The following is a 15,095-nucleotide window of genomic DNA, read 5'->3' on the forward strand; positions in this document are numbered from 1 at the left end:
TCATCCCACCCCTGGTCATAATAATCTGTTACTGTTTATGGATTTATATTCAAATATACTTACGGACTGCTCAACACTGGTAGCTATTTCATTTAAAACTCTGCTTTGAAATAAAATCCATAGGAACACTACAGCAAGTGTTCCAAAAATTGCACTGATAAGAACTTCATCACCAATGCCCTCAATGAATGTCATCCTTAAAATAAAACAATTTTTATGTATTATTATAAGTATGTATATATGCATATTTATTTAATAATAATAATATGACAGCAGGCAGTAATACAATTGTAATAAGATAGCACAGAAGATACATTTTTAAGTATTAGTATAGGCAAAATGATAGAAAATCCAGCAAAAAAAAACTGTTTGCCCATTCCATCTAATAACTTGTTCAATCCTTCATAAAATTTAGTCGAAGTACATATATCAACAATACTAAGTGAAAATTTATTCTAACAATCAGTTACTCTATGACTGAAGGAAAATTTCTGCACATATATTCTACATGTATTTTTTTATAATTTAAATTTATATCAGTCGGTTGGTTGGTTGGGGATTTATTTGGCACATCAGCATCTATGCCCATAGTGCGCCATACATATGGTAAGTATGTTTATATTAGTGTGTGTGTGTGTGTGTGTCATCTGAGGAAAGTAAAGATGCCATCAGCATTTATTTTCAATTAGATCACAATATAGTTTCCAGATGCTACAATTTACAGAACTCGTCTTTATTGCTTAGAATATTGTTGTTCCCCAAACTAAACTTGTTGCTCTTCTCTACACTCTTTTTCAACAGATCTAGATCCTTCCAAAAATAATGTTTCCAAACCCCTATGCAGTATTCTGCATGTGGCATAATCACTGCCATACAATTGGATAATCATTTCTTTGTCTAATAAAGTTTCCGTATTTCATTAAGAGAACCCAATGAGCTATTCTAGCAGCCTGTCTACACTCTCAGAGAATTTCATGTCAGACTATACAATTATTCCTAGGTCTTTTACCTTATCAACTGACTTGAGATTGGTACTACTAAAATAGCATATTATTCTAGAACAGGGGTGGGCAACCTCTGGCCCAATAACGTGCATAATCCAGCCTGTGGTTGTTTTCAAAATATATATAATGAACGACCTGCCATTTATTATATATATTTTAGAATTAATGGAATTTCTGACATAAATTTAGAAAATACTCTGTGCATTGCTACAACAAATATCAATAAAGATAGTGATTCACTTATAAAAATAAGCAGTATCATATCTTTTAATAAATATTATTCTTCTTCCAGTCACATAGTTCCCTGAGAAACTGTTGTGGCCACCAACAAAATCCTCCAACTGCATCGATCACATGCTATACGAGCGGCATCACAAAATGTTACGCCCAAAAGTTCACTGATCCCATCCTTCCACCTAGTTGCAGGTCTTCCTTTAACAGCAGTTTCTGGAGTTGGTTTTGTTATGGTCTTTGTGGCATCAGATAATGTGGTGGTATGCCATTGCCTACCACATGGGCGATTTTGAAAGGGGCCGGCTTCAATCATAGGAAGAGTCATCACGCATCCCACGAGATGCTCTTGAAGAGCAAAGGTGACTACAGCAGAGCCCCACTTAGTGCAGAAGGCTGATTACAACTGGTTTTCGCCTGGTTTCCAGAGGTCGTCTATGTATATAAACAGATATATGTATATTATTCATTAGATTTACACCGGTAATTATTATATCTACAGTCAATGAATTTATTCATAAGGTGACACTATTATCCCTCTTCTTCCTTCTTCGACTTCCAATTAATGTCCAATATTTCTAATTAATTATGTTGAATAAATTTTAAAATAATTTTCTCCCAAACCATAAAGAATGCAATATTTTCTTACCATAAACATATTTACATGCTGATTCGCACAGTCTTAACCCCCAATGAATACATTTTTTACGTTTTAAAATATTCGTTCCTGTATTTCAAATTTACACTCCTTTCATATGGCATTAATCGATGCATAGTCTTCTATATTCTTCGAATGTGCTAACCATTAAACTGTTATTTTAACCTTAGTCTAAATATTTACCACAGATATAAAATGTGTCTAATGAATCCTCGTACCTCTTCTTCTGTATGGTAATATGTATTTTCAATTTTTTATGCTTCAACCACCAAATTTTAATACAACTGAGAGCACATTTTAACACCCATTTATAATAAATACAGTCCATTCCGGTTAATTGGGACACATCGGGACTAGTGCATTTTGGCCCGATTAAGCAGCTGCCCCAATTATCCGAAGTTTCTCGTAAATAGTTAAAAATACAATGTACTCCCCCCCCTTTACAATTGGTTCACTGTCCAATCAAATCACGTTACGATGGAGTCACCATTGTAAAGTACCGTTCACTATACGATGTATAATAAGTGCCAGTCATTGTGATCACGTTTGTGAATTGAATTTTAATTCTATTAAACAGCGATTCTAATTAGCAAAAATAGGAGGAATATTATCCAGAGGCTATAAAAGTAAAGATATATTAAGTACAAATTTACCCTTTATTACCTTACCAATTAAAAAATTAAATGATATGTGAAATTCAGAAGAATATACGATATAATCGGAAGAATTAATACGTACTGTAATATGCACATACTAATTGGTTGACATTTCTGTTCACTGACATTTGTGGGTGGGGGTTAAAATTTAAAACAATAAAAAGATAAGCAATCAATAAAAAAGAACACCGCACACACAAATTGCAAGTAACAGGATACGCGCAAGTGAGAACGGAGTAACAAATTACGAAGCTTTAAAAATAGGAATGAAGAGAAGATTATGAAAATTATTTTTTTATATGATTTAAGATTTCATGGAAGTGTAAACACATTTTACCATAATAACCCACAGAATTCCAGCTGTCGGTGTTATCGCAAATTCAATAAGATCGAGTTTACTATCAGTTTATGACAGATTTCACTAACACAAAAGCTCAATAAACAGGTGACTGCTAATTGTTTTTATTGTTTTATGGTTGTGACCTCCAGAAATCCGACCGAACTACGTGGTACGGTCGGAGACAATCGTAGGGTAATCTCCAGTGCTGTGGTCTCCTGCCCCGATTAAACGGCATTTTGTCCCAATTAAGCGAAGTAAACCCTGGCTATTTTCTCGATTGGTTTCTGTTTTTTAAGATTTGCCCCAAATAAACGGCTGCCCCGATTAACCAGTGGCCCAAATAACCAGAATCCACTGTATTATAAAAATAAAATATTGCAATATTTGTTAGTGGAACTGTATTTGTATTTTGTTATTATAATTGTATTTTTGTAATTTTATCTTGATTTTGTATTTCGTTTTTCTTATTAATAAAATTAATTATATGTACATGTATGTATAAATATTACAATAAATAACATAACTGTTTATGACAATTTTTTCAGTATACATCATTTTAATAATCCTAAAAATTGTGAAAAGCCAAAAAAAATTTGGCCCGCATGTACCTCACAGACATTTTATTTGGCCCACCATTTATAAAGATTGCCCACCCCTGTTCTAGGATTATTGCTACCTGAATGCCGTACCTTGCATTTAGTATTAGTAGCAGCAAATGATACAAAAATATAAACTTATACAGCAGCATCAACCAACAAAAAAAAAAAAAAAAAATTTTCCACATCACCTCCAACAACTTGTCTAGTTTGATAAATCTGAAGTGTTGGTCAAGTCATCAAATGCAGACACTGTAGGGTTATCATAGACATGGTAGATAAGTGACGCTGAATTTGAATATAGGGAGTACAATATACACAGGAAGGATAGACAGGTCAGGAGAGGTTGAAGTGTTATGCTCTTAGGAGGATATTAAATCCTAAGTGGTCTGCATCCAGTTTACTTGGGTGACGAATGCAATGTTGAGTCAGGTTGACTCAACATTGCATTCGTCACCCAAGTAAACATAACACCAAGGAAAACAAAAACAAGAGTAAGAATGAGCTACAGACTGAATGAATGTGATGAGTACAATGAACAACTATACAGAGAAACAGAGTGGGCAAGTAAATCCGAATATTTTATAATGGGGGATTTTAAACTTTCCAGATATTGCCTGGAACTTGTGGGTTGGGTATTCACACACTAGCAAGACTTTTTGGAATTTACTGGATGACTATCTTCTATAGCAGCATGTTAGAGAGGCAAGAAGAGGGTGTAGTACTCTTGATCTAGTTATCAGCAGTGATTCTTCATGCATTAAGAATTTGGAGCTAAAAGAGCCACTAGGTGGCAATGGTCACGGGGTATTGATGTGGTTGTTGCTGTTATTATTGGGTTTAGCAACATAAGAGCTACTGAAGCCAAATTGTGTCTGTTCATAGTTTATTTGCATGGTCATATCATTACTGTTGTTAAATTATATGCTCCTTTATAGGCCAATACATTTTTGCCTATAAAGGAGCCTATATATTTGGCTCCTTTATATTTGGCCAATACAAGACTAGATTAAAATTTGTTCAATGTTTGCTTCATTTCCTAAGCAAGATAAATCATATGAGATGTTCAATGTGGAGACTGACTGAAAAGCATTTGACTGGATAGTTGAATGTAAGAGACAGTCATCCAGAAAATGACAAACCCTAAGTTGACAGCGTTAGGATGAGCACTGGGATGGGTTTACTCCCAATAATAGGAAGAGATGAGTATGATGAGTGTGTCCTATTCTCAGCCTTGTCAATAACACTTCCTCTCCTCTGTTTCATAGGAAACCAGAGAGCCACAACTTTGTATCCTGTTTTATCTGGTCAAGTTTATCGTTGGTGTTACTTTTCCAGATCCGTGACCAGTTATTGTAGAATGCAACTGTGTGGTACTACATCAGGGTAGTGGAGAAGGAAAAAGACCCAGCAGTAATTGTGCAGTCAGATATAAAGTTTTCTGAGCAGTTCAGATAGACTTCCAGAGCAGCTCATGGGGTTTTATCATGAAATACAGGAATTTTGCTAACAGGGATAAAGATGTGATTATCCCTTTGCATAAGGCAATGGTCAAGTCACACCTTGTGTACTGCAAACAGGTCTGGAGGCCTCATTTTAGAAAGGATGTAAAGCTACTGGAATGAGTACAAAGAAGGGCAACCAGATTGATGAAGGGAATAAAGGGATACTCTTACCAAGAAAGGCTTAAGTTCTGCAAACTGCACCATCTGGGAGACTAGGCACCTGCAAGGTGATCTCATTGAAGTGTATAAGGCATGGTTTGAACAAGCTCAATGCTGATGAGATTCTTCCTCTTGCTAAGATAACGCACCTGAGGGGGCATAAATTCCAACTGAGGAAAGACAATTGAAGAATAGATGTGCAGAAATTTGCCTTTCTTCTTCTTGCTCAGATTATGCATCTGAGGGGGCATAAATTCAGACTAATGAAAGACAAGTGCAGAATATATGTGCGGAAATTTGCCTTTATACAACGGGTGGTTGATTGTTAGAACAAACTTCTGTCTGTTGCTGTGGAAGTTGATAACTTAAATAAATTCCAGGAAGAACTGGATAAACTTTTGGAATGAATGGATGGGTGAAATGCGAAGATATTTTTTTCTTGGCTGATGCTGTATAAGCTTGATTTCTTGCATCATATGCCTCTACTAGGTGCAATGGGATGATAATTGCATGGGGGGATTTGTCACCCTTCAGAATAAGAAAGTGAAAAAATGCGACACAATAGGAGTAAGTTCAGGAGCATAGGTTTTAAGAACAAGTGGAGAAACACTTGTGGGGGGGGGGGGTATTTAATTTTTAATTATTCCTTCTTGATATATTTTTTTATTTATTCTCTTCTTAGACCTTTGCTATTTCTTTCCCCCTTTTTCTTGGAACCATAAAGGCTGTTGTTGTTATTTTCTTTATTCCTTTAAACAGGGGGGTCCTCACTTCCCTTCCAAGACCCACAAGCTATCTACTGCGCAGTTAATCGGCACCCTTCGTACTCACTCCGTTGTCATTAAGGTTTTTTTGTATCAGAAGATCCAAGTTGGAGGAAATACTAATTTTCTCTTATTTTTGTGTTATTATCCCCTGTGCTAGAATAGTTCCTGTGACTTACAGTTAATGCTTGGTGTCAATATCACACATAAAGCTCATGATAAAAACAAACTAGATTTATTTACTTGTCTATACAAGATATTTACACACAATTCATAATATCGAATTTCCTACAATCAACTAATTATTATACATGTTATGATGTCTACACCCATCTTTGTTCTTCTAACAATAATTTATAACTTCCACATCTGCTATACAGAATGCTAATACTCTAGAGAGGAATGTCCTACTGAATTTCTATTAAGTTGTTATTTTCTTTATTCCTTTAAACAGGGGGGTCCTCACTTCCCTTCCAAGACCCACAAGCTATCTACTGCGCAGTTAATCGGCACCCTTCGTACTCACTCCGTTGTCATTAAGGTTTTTTTGTATCAGAAGATCCAAGTTGGAGGAAATACTAATTTTCTCTTATTTTTGTGTTATTATCCCCCGTGCTAGAATAGTTCCTGTGACTTACAGTTAATGCTTGGTGTCAATATCACACATAAAGCTCATGATAAAAACAAACTAGATTTATTTACTTGTCTATACAAGATATTTACACACAATTCATAATATCGAATTTCCTACAATCAACTAATTATTATACATGTTATGATGTCTACACCCATCTTTGTTCTTCTAACAATAATTTATAACTTCCACATCTGCTATACAGAATGCTAATACTCTAGAGAGGAATGTCCTACTGAATTTCTACAGAATAAATATATTACACTGTTATTACTAGTTATTCATTCCATTAACTTCACCCTTTTCAGGTTTAACAACTTTCCTTATTTTTCAGATACTTCTAATCACAGATGAGTAACACTCACACACTTTCTTTCTCTCTTTTTCCCTAGTTAGTGACTAATTTCTATCACTTACGATAGTGTTCATCTGGTTTCAGTTCTTTACTGACTGTCCTGTCCATTACTTTTTCTTTCGTTTATTTCTTTATAACACTGTTTCTGTTAATAAATATTCTACATAAACTTACTTGCTTTCCTTTTCTACCACCTGGATGAGTTTTCCTTCTTTGCTTCTTCAGCTATTTCCTCGCTGGACTTGGCCACCGCAAACTCGCTAGATGTGCTCCCGGCTCGACCTCAGACGTTCCTATTGCGCACAGGATCTTCCTCCAGGACTGTTGCTTTTTCTCCACAGTGGATAACTCGAACGACCTTCCTTACTCTGACCCTTCCGCTTTTTTTTGCTATTATTCTACCCACTATACTTCCATTTTTTTGGAACTTTCTATATGCGCTTCCCGCACTCCCAAAAAATATCTTTCCGCCACTCTCACGCCTCTCCCCGGAATTTCCTCCGGATCCTCCTTTCCAGGCTTCGGGACTCTGACTTTCGGGCTCTCTCTCGTCTTCTTCCTGCATCCGAGTTTTGTTTCCAACTCTCCCTTATTTTTCGTCCAATCATATTTCTCTCTCTCTCTTCATCTTTAACTTCATTTGCTCATTTTTTTCTTTCGCGTCGTCCCGACCCGCGTCTGGTAGGTCGAGCTCCCTTCTTTGTGTCGAGAACATCCGGGCACTAAGCAATCTGTAGAACTATCTTTGGGATGCCCGCTACCACTTACCTCTTCCGTCACGCTTCCTTCCAAGACACCGCCTGTGAAATTTGTGAGAGTGCCTCCCGTGTCGGCCTGTTTGTACTTTGTTTACAGCACGGACACGGTGAGCTCTCTGATCTGGGTCTTCCCCTTGGATGGAGTACCGAAACCACTTTTGGGGTGTGGGCGTTCTTTTGTCCCCCGTTACCGTCAGCAGCCGCATCCCTTTTTCTGTACACACGAACTGCGTCAAACTGGCCTACCCATTGTATCACAGTTCGGTCAGCGTCCCCCCTGCTGCTACGCTAATCTCTCACTTTCGAAGTGTAAACAGACCAGCAATTCTGCTGAGTGCTTGACTGTTTTTAACTTAGTTATTTATTAAAATTTGATAATTTATAAATTCCTAAAAATAAGTGTAAGAATAGATCTTACACACTATCAGGTCTCTTCTCCTGAAGCTTTCTTAGAATCAAGTTTGTTCAAAATTCTTCTGACACCCATTTGACAGAAGATCACAGTAGGTTTTGAATGCAGTGTACTGGGAAGAGTGGGAGGTGGTCTATCAAGATCATCAATACACGAGTCGGTAGAAAAATTGGATGCTAGCAGATTAGCTTTATTTTTGGCTGAAGTGGCAATAGAACCATCTGATTTTGACAGAGGTGGGAACAGAGCTGGGCAAAAGTTACAGCCAATATCCTTGGGAAGAGACCAGAATGCTGGACTACCATTTGGACAACAAGCAGGTTTCCTACTCTTAGCCTGTCTGAAATTTAATTTGGACTGATTAATAACTGCTTTGATGAAGGCTTTGATGAAGGCAGAAAATGAACCTGATGATTTGGAAACAAGCCAATTACAATATGCAACATTCTTCTCTTGAACAACCTTAAGACATTTATTGCAAAACCAAGGTTTAGATAAAGGACAAGATTTTAAGGTGGAGTGTGGAATAATGGATTTCATACCTACAAAAATAATTTCACTGACACAATCTAGGCAAACGCTGACATCAGAAGATTTGAAACAGTAATCCGACCAAAGAAAAGAAATCTCACAGATCATCATCCAATTTTGCATTCTTGTAATGCCAACGATAAGTTGAGAATGGCCACAAGATAATGACTCCATTGGAGAAGAGACCATCACCAATTTGTGATCTGAGGTGCCTAGAGAACTCACCTCAACCATGTACCTAGGATCCTGGAAAGATTTCTATATTTATTCTGTAACTATCCTTTTCCAATTTAAATTTATCTCCCTTTGTGTGTGTGTTATCTGAGAGTTTTAATTAATTATAATTATTGAAATAAGTTACTGTTGCAAGAATGACAACAGAAACTGAAAAAATCTGTCTGTATTTAATTTTAAGAAACAGTCTGTATTTAATTTTAAAGTAAGCATTTTTTTATACACATACTTTAGAATTTTAAATGTTATGAATTATATGAATTTCCTTCTCATGGTCCCAATGGCCTCTTCACTAACAGAGGACAATTTTTGGCCTTAAAGGTTTGGGCTAATGCTCTCTTATGCTCACATCAGGTGGCATCATTACTCAAGGAGTTGATTTGAGTTGACCTAAATTGATAATATAATTGTATACAAATAGCATCACCGTAAAAGTAAACTTTTATCTGTCAAAGGTAAAATTTTATCTGTCAAAAACTCAAATCACTAATGTGACAATATATTAGTTTTGAAACTTACTGGTCTCTCATCAAACAACAGGTGGCAGAGTTGCACAATAACTAACTGGCCAGTCCATAGAGTATTGGGGGGGGGAGAAATTTCCAATTAAACACATGACAGAAATTGTATATCTTTAACCCAACCCATAATGCTGGGCCTTATTTCGGTTGCACAGCAAAGTAGTAATGGTTACAGATTATATTTTGATGCAGGCATTGATATAATTTAAGAATAAGTGCATTTCTGTTTAATCTTTGTATTGGGATGTTCTGTTCCAGAGGTGCAAATGACGCATGTGTCTGTGTGTAAAGTAAAATAAAAAGAATAACAATCATATGCATAATAATAATTAAACTGGCTACATAGGTTTTCGATTGGTTTTCGAGAATTTATTTTTTATGGTGCATTGGCAACTTAGGCCATAATGAGATGAGATGTATTATTTCTTAATATTTTTATTAGGCCAAATCAAGATGTATAATTTTCTGATAACTTATAAACAGGTTATAATGTCAGTGTGTAAATATATTATGTATACAATAAATGTGATGATGAAAATTAAAATCAATACATACTGATTTTAATAAGTATTATATAAGTATTTAAAACATCAGAAAACTAATTTAAATGCTTTGGTTTGGTTTTTTTATCTCACTGGTGCACAAAAATATAAAGCACTGCTATAAAGCACAAAAATGAAGTCATAAAAAGCTAAAAGATGAGAGCAGAAAGATTCCACTGAAATATGAAATAGGTTTTCAATTGATTGGTTGAGTTTTATTGTTTAAGGTGCATTTGGCACTTGGGATATAATGAGATGTATAATTTTCTGATAACTTATAAACAGGTCATCATGCCGGTGTGTAAATGTATTATTTATACAATAAAAATCGATGAATAAAATTAAAATCAATACATACTGATTTTAATAGGTGTGTGATATGAGTGTTTATTATCATATAAGCTGCTATGGCTATAGTGTACCTAATTTTAATAAGTATATTAAGTATTTAAAACATCAGAAAACTAATTTAAATGCTTTTGTTTGGTTTTTTATCTCACTGATGCATCATCAACAGAGGCTATAATGCACAAAAATGAAGTCATAAAAATAAAAGCTAAAAGATGGGAGTGGAAGGATTTCACTGAAATATGGTAATAGATCACTATGTCAAGAGATATTTATAAAATGTGTAAAGATAAAAATAGAGCACAAATGTATATAAAGCAAATAAGTATAAAAAGCATATGTTAAAAGGTGAGTACTCAACGCTTCACTCGCAGGGGTATGAATACCAAACGTACCCTCGCACACAGACCTTGGCATTCTGTTTGACCAAAAGATGTCCTTTGTCAACCAGATTGACAAAATCAGTACCAGATTTTCTCGTCTACGGTGGATCTCAAAGCAGCAGCTGCTACACATCCGACATCCTGTCACTATTAAAAGGTTCATCACCTCCACCGTCTACCCCGCCATTCTCCATGGTGCAGAAATATGGGCCTCTGCTGCACCTACAAACCTCAAGCGGGTGTACACCACTGAATACTGGTTACTGAAATGGGCCAATAACAAGCTTCGGCTGCCTCCCGCTACCACAACCACCATGATGGCACAAGCATTGGACATCCCGAGGTTGAAGTTCCTGATCGTGGAAAAGAGGCTGGTCTTCACAGCCAAACTCATCACAGACCAGATATCATCTCCAAATATTTAGAACGCTTGCTCTTGGAGGATTCCACAGCGAAGTCTAAGGTCGGTACCAGCACTCGTGGCTCACCACAACAGGCTTGTACTCACTGAGAGATTTCTTCCCAAGCAGATGCTCCCTGCCCTCAACCATGTGGACGCCGACATTGACAGCATAATAAGTAAGAAGAAGGACAGACAACTTTATCAAAGCCCTTGAACCCTGATGTATTGTAAAGTTGTATTTATTTCTATATTTGTGTCTAGCTCTGTGTTTTTATGCTGTGTTTGTATTTCTTTTGCATTCATGATCGGTATTTTGTAGCCTTTTTGTATGTGTTCGCTTTATTTTGTAGCCTTTTTGTATGTGTTCGCTTTATTTTGTAGCCTTTTTGTATGTGTTCGCTTTATTTTGTAGCCTTTTGTATTTGTACGCCGTACTTATCTTATCAATATGTGAACCTGTGGCGCTCGTCGCCGTGATGGGATATTGTGCTGTAACTCTACTTCACAATAAAGATTTATTTATTTATAAACAAGTTTAATGAATTTCAACAGCTAAAAACAGCTGACACATGGTCATTGTTGGATAAAATCAGATTAGGTGTATTACAGCTCAGTCAGATTGCTAAATTTAAATGTAAAAGATAAATCAAGTTCATTGGTAAAATGAGAACATTCCAATGAAATATGACAAGTTGTTAAATTGCTGTTGTAGTTCTCACAAATACGAGGGTCATCAGAAAAAGTGCATAGGATGACTGCATTCTATGCAAAGGTGAGAGCAAGGACAACCTCCTCAATATACAGCTGCTATGTAAACTAATCAGCCAGTGTTGGATTAGAGGCTTTATCTGTTATAATTTATTCATTACAAGACTGTTGCCAGGGGGAGAGTAATTAATTCCCATAGGAACTAGTAGTTGTTGGTGACTCTATTGTCAGGGAAACGGAAAACATGCTTTGTAACAAGGATAGGTGGAACAGGACCAGGGTATGTCTGCCAGGGGCAAAGGTTGATGACATTGTAGAGCGGATATCATCTTTTAAGGGCACAAAAGGTGATATAGTTGTACACGTTGGCACTAATGATATCAAGAGTAGGAGACCAGCAGAATTACTTAACAAGTACAGGTCACTGTTGAAAAAAAACCGTGAATTAGGGTTGAATTTGAAAGTGTCTGCAATTCTACCCAGGAGGGAGTATATGATGAGAGCCTTGTCGATCAAATCGGCCCTGGAAAGATTGTGCAAGGCTCAAGGGGTAGAATTTTTTTCAGCCTGGACTGTATTTGTTAACAGGAGAGACTGCTTCTACAGGGATGGGATACACTTAAATAGAAAGGGTGCAAGAATATTTGCTGATGCCATCGAGGCAGTGTTAGGTGGGTCGGAAAACTGCAAGCTTGGGGGGGATACAAAGACTAATAGATTAACAGTAGCCACTGGCAGAGGTGAAAGTGATTCTTGCACTGCTTCTATTGGAATGAGCAGAAGCCTGAAAAACAAGATGCAAGATATTTCAGAGACTGCTGGGAGTCATTGCGGTACAAGTAAACACATGGGTTCTGTTAGGGTAGCTAAGAATAGAAACAGGTGCATATATACTTGCGAGTACACCAATGCTAGGAGTTTGATAAATAAATTTGATGAATTTGAAGTATTGCTCAACGCATCAAAGGCGGATATTGTTGGGATATCAGAGACGTGATGTCACACAGATATAAGGAATGCAGAACTGGAATTTGGGGTGTACAACATCTACAGAAAGGATAGCCAGGATAGGAAGGGAGGAGGGGTTATGCTATTAGTTAAGAAACACATAAAATCCAAGGAAGTGAAGCCAGTCGACATCGCTGGACAGTGCAGTGTCGAGTCAGTTTGGTGTGACATAAGCATTGGGAGATCAAAAAGGAGAGTAGGAGTGTGCTATAGGTCTAATGACTCTAATGAGTATAATAAGAAACTGTACAGGAAAATAGAGTGGGCCAGTACATCAGAGAGTCTTATAATGGGGGATTTTAACTTCTCAGATATAGACAACTTGTGGGTTGGTCACTCACACACTAGCAAGGCTTTTGTGTATTTATTGGATGATTGTTTTCTACATCAGCATGTTCGGGAGGCAACTAGAGGGGAGTAATTCTCTTGATTTGATTATCAGTAGTGATTCTTCATGCATTAAGAATCTGCAGATAAAGGAACCACTAGGTGGCAGTGATCACAGTGTGCTGAAGTGGGATTTACTCTTTGAGTAAATCCCACTTCATTTTTGCTTTCGTAAAGGCGACTACGATGGTCTGAGACAATATTTAAATTCTATACAGTGGGACAAACTGATGATGTTACCAATAGCAAATTCACAATGGGAAGCATTCAAAGAACTTATCTTGGAAGCTACTAGGCTTTACATACCAACTAAGAAATATTGTTCAGGGTTTAGACCTAAATGGATGTCAGAGGAACTAATGAGACATAAGGCAGAGAAGAAAAATGCATGGGATACATATAAATTAATGGGTAACATGGAATCCTATGATAGATATAAGCCGGTCTGTAACCAAGTCACAAAGGAGATTAGGCAGGCAAAGGCAGATTATGAGAAATCCTTGGCAAAGGATGCAAAGAAAAACAGAAAAGAATTCTTTACCTATGTAAACTCTAGAAGGAAAGGGTTGAATCAGATTGGTCCACTGGATATTGATGGTTCAACAGTTGAGTATCCTGCTCAGGTGGCTATCAAACTAAACGAATATTTTGCATTTACATTCACACATGAGTTATTCAGGAAGGGGAATGCCAGAGGTGAAGTAAACTCTGGCAGTGAAGTAGATGATTTTGTAATAACTCAGAGAAAAGTGGACGAGAAATTGATTCTATCCAGTTATATTAAAGGAGGCAGCAAAGGAAGTAAGCAAACCCTTAGCCATAATTATGAGAGCTTCTTTGAACTCAGGGGAGGTACTGGAGATGTGCAAATGTGACCCCAATTCACAAAAGAGGATCAAAGGCTGACACGAGTAATTATAGACCTATGAGTTTAACTTCTGTTCCAGGAAAATTAATGGAGGCACTGGTTAAAGAAGCACTGCAGGATCATCTAGATGGGACTTCAGTTATAGCTCAGACACAGCATGGTTTTGTTAAGGGAAAGTCTTCCCTGACCAATTTGATTGGATACTATGATGCAGTCACAAAAGAACTGGATGCAGGGAATAACTTTGATATTATATATTTGGATCATAGAAAGGCTTTTGATACTGTTGCACATGGAAGACTGCTGCACAAATTGGAGCAGTGTAGCATTGGAGGCAAATTGCTGCTATGGATAAAGGGATGGTTGAGTGGGAGAAGACGGAGTGGTAATCAATGGACACTGCTCATTGCGGACTAATGTTAATAGGGGAGTTCCTCAGGGTTCTGTGTTGGGTCCATTTTTTTTTCTGTATTTATAAATGATATTGATGATGGTATATCAAACTTAATGCCTAAGTTTGCAGACAATACAAATTGGCAGGGTTGTTAAGGACACTACTGGCACTATGCCTGCAACAGAATCTGGAGAGGTTGAGCAGATAGGCTTCGAGGTGGCAAATGAAGTTTAACATTGACAAATGTAAAGTACTACATATGGGAAACAGTAACCCCCAGAGCAACGTATCAACTCTGTGGTACTACACTGACAGTGGTTGAGAATGAAAAGGACCTGGGAGTAATTGTGCAGGCAGATATGAAGTTCTCTGAGCAGTGCAGACTGGCTGCAAGAGTAGTTCATGGTGTCTTGTCAATGATATACAGTAATTTTTCTAGCAGTGATAAGAAGGTGATTATTCCCTTGTATAAGGCAATGGTCAGGCCACACCTACTGTACTGTATACAGGTCTGGAGGCCTCATTTCAAGAAGGATGTAGAGCTGCTGGAACGAGTACAGAGAAGGGCAACAAGATTAGTGAATGGAACAAAGGGGTGCTCTTACGAAGAAAGGCTTAAGTTTTGCAAATTACAGTGTCTGGAGACTAGGCACCAGCGAGGTGATCTGATAGAGGTGTATAAAGCTTTGAATGGCT

The 15,095-nt window shown here is 37.1% G+C and overlaps 1 protein-coding gene across 1 annotated transcript in view; it reads right to left on the bottom strand.

Annotated features, from left to right (window-relative positions):
- The window catches only part of LOC150090872 (uncharacterized), a 108,097-nt gene that overhangs the window by 74,396 nt on the left and 18,606 nt on the right, over positions 1–15,095 (bottom strand). The window contains exon 2 of the mRNA XM_090380459.1: positions 64–196. Within this exon, the coding sequence (XP_090236585.1) occupies positions 64–195 (132 nt within the window). The 5' untranslated portion in view covers position 196. The remainder of the gene's footprint in view (positions 1–63; positions 197–15,095) is intronic.

This window comes from Mastigoproctus giganteus, chromosome 1, assembly GCF_048544385.1.
Source record: "Mastigoproctus giganteus isolate SK-2022 chromosome 1, ASM4854438v1, whole genome shotgun sequence".
In the NCBI taxonomy this organism is placed as follows: domain Eukaryota; kingdom Metazoa; phylum Arthropoda; class Arachnida; order Uropygi; family Thelyphonidae; genus Mastigoproctus; species Mastigoproctus giganteus.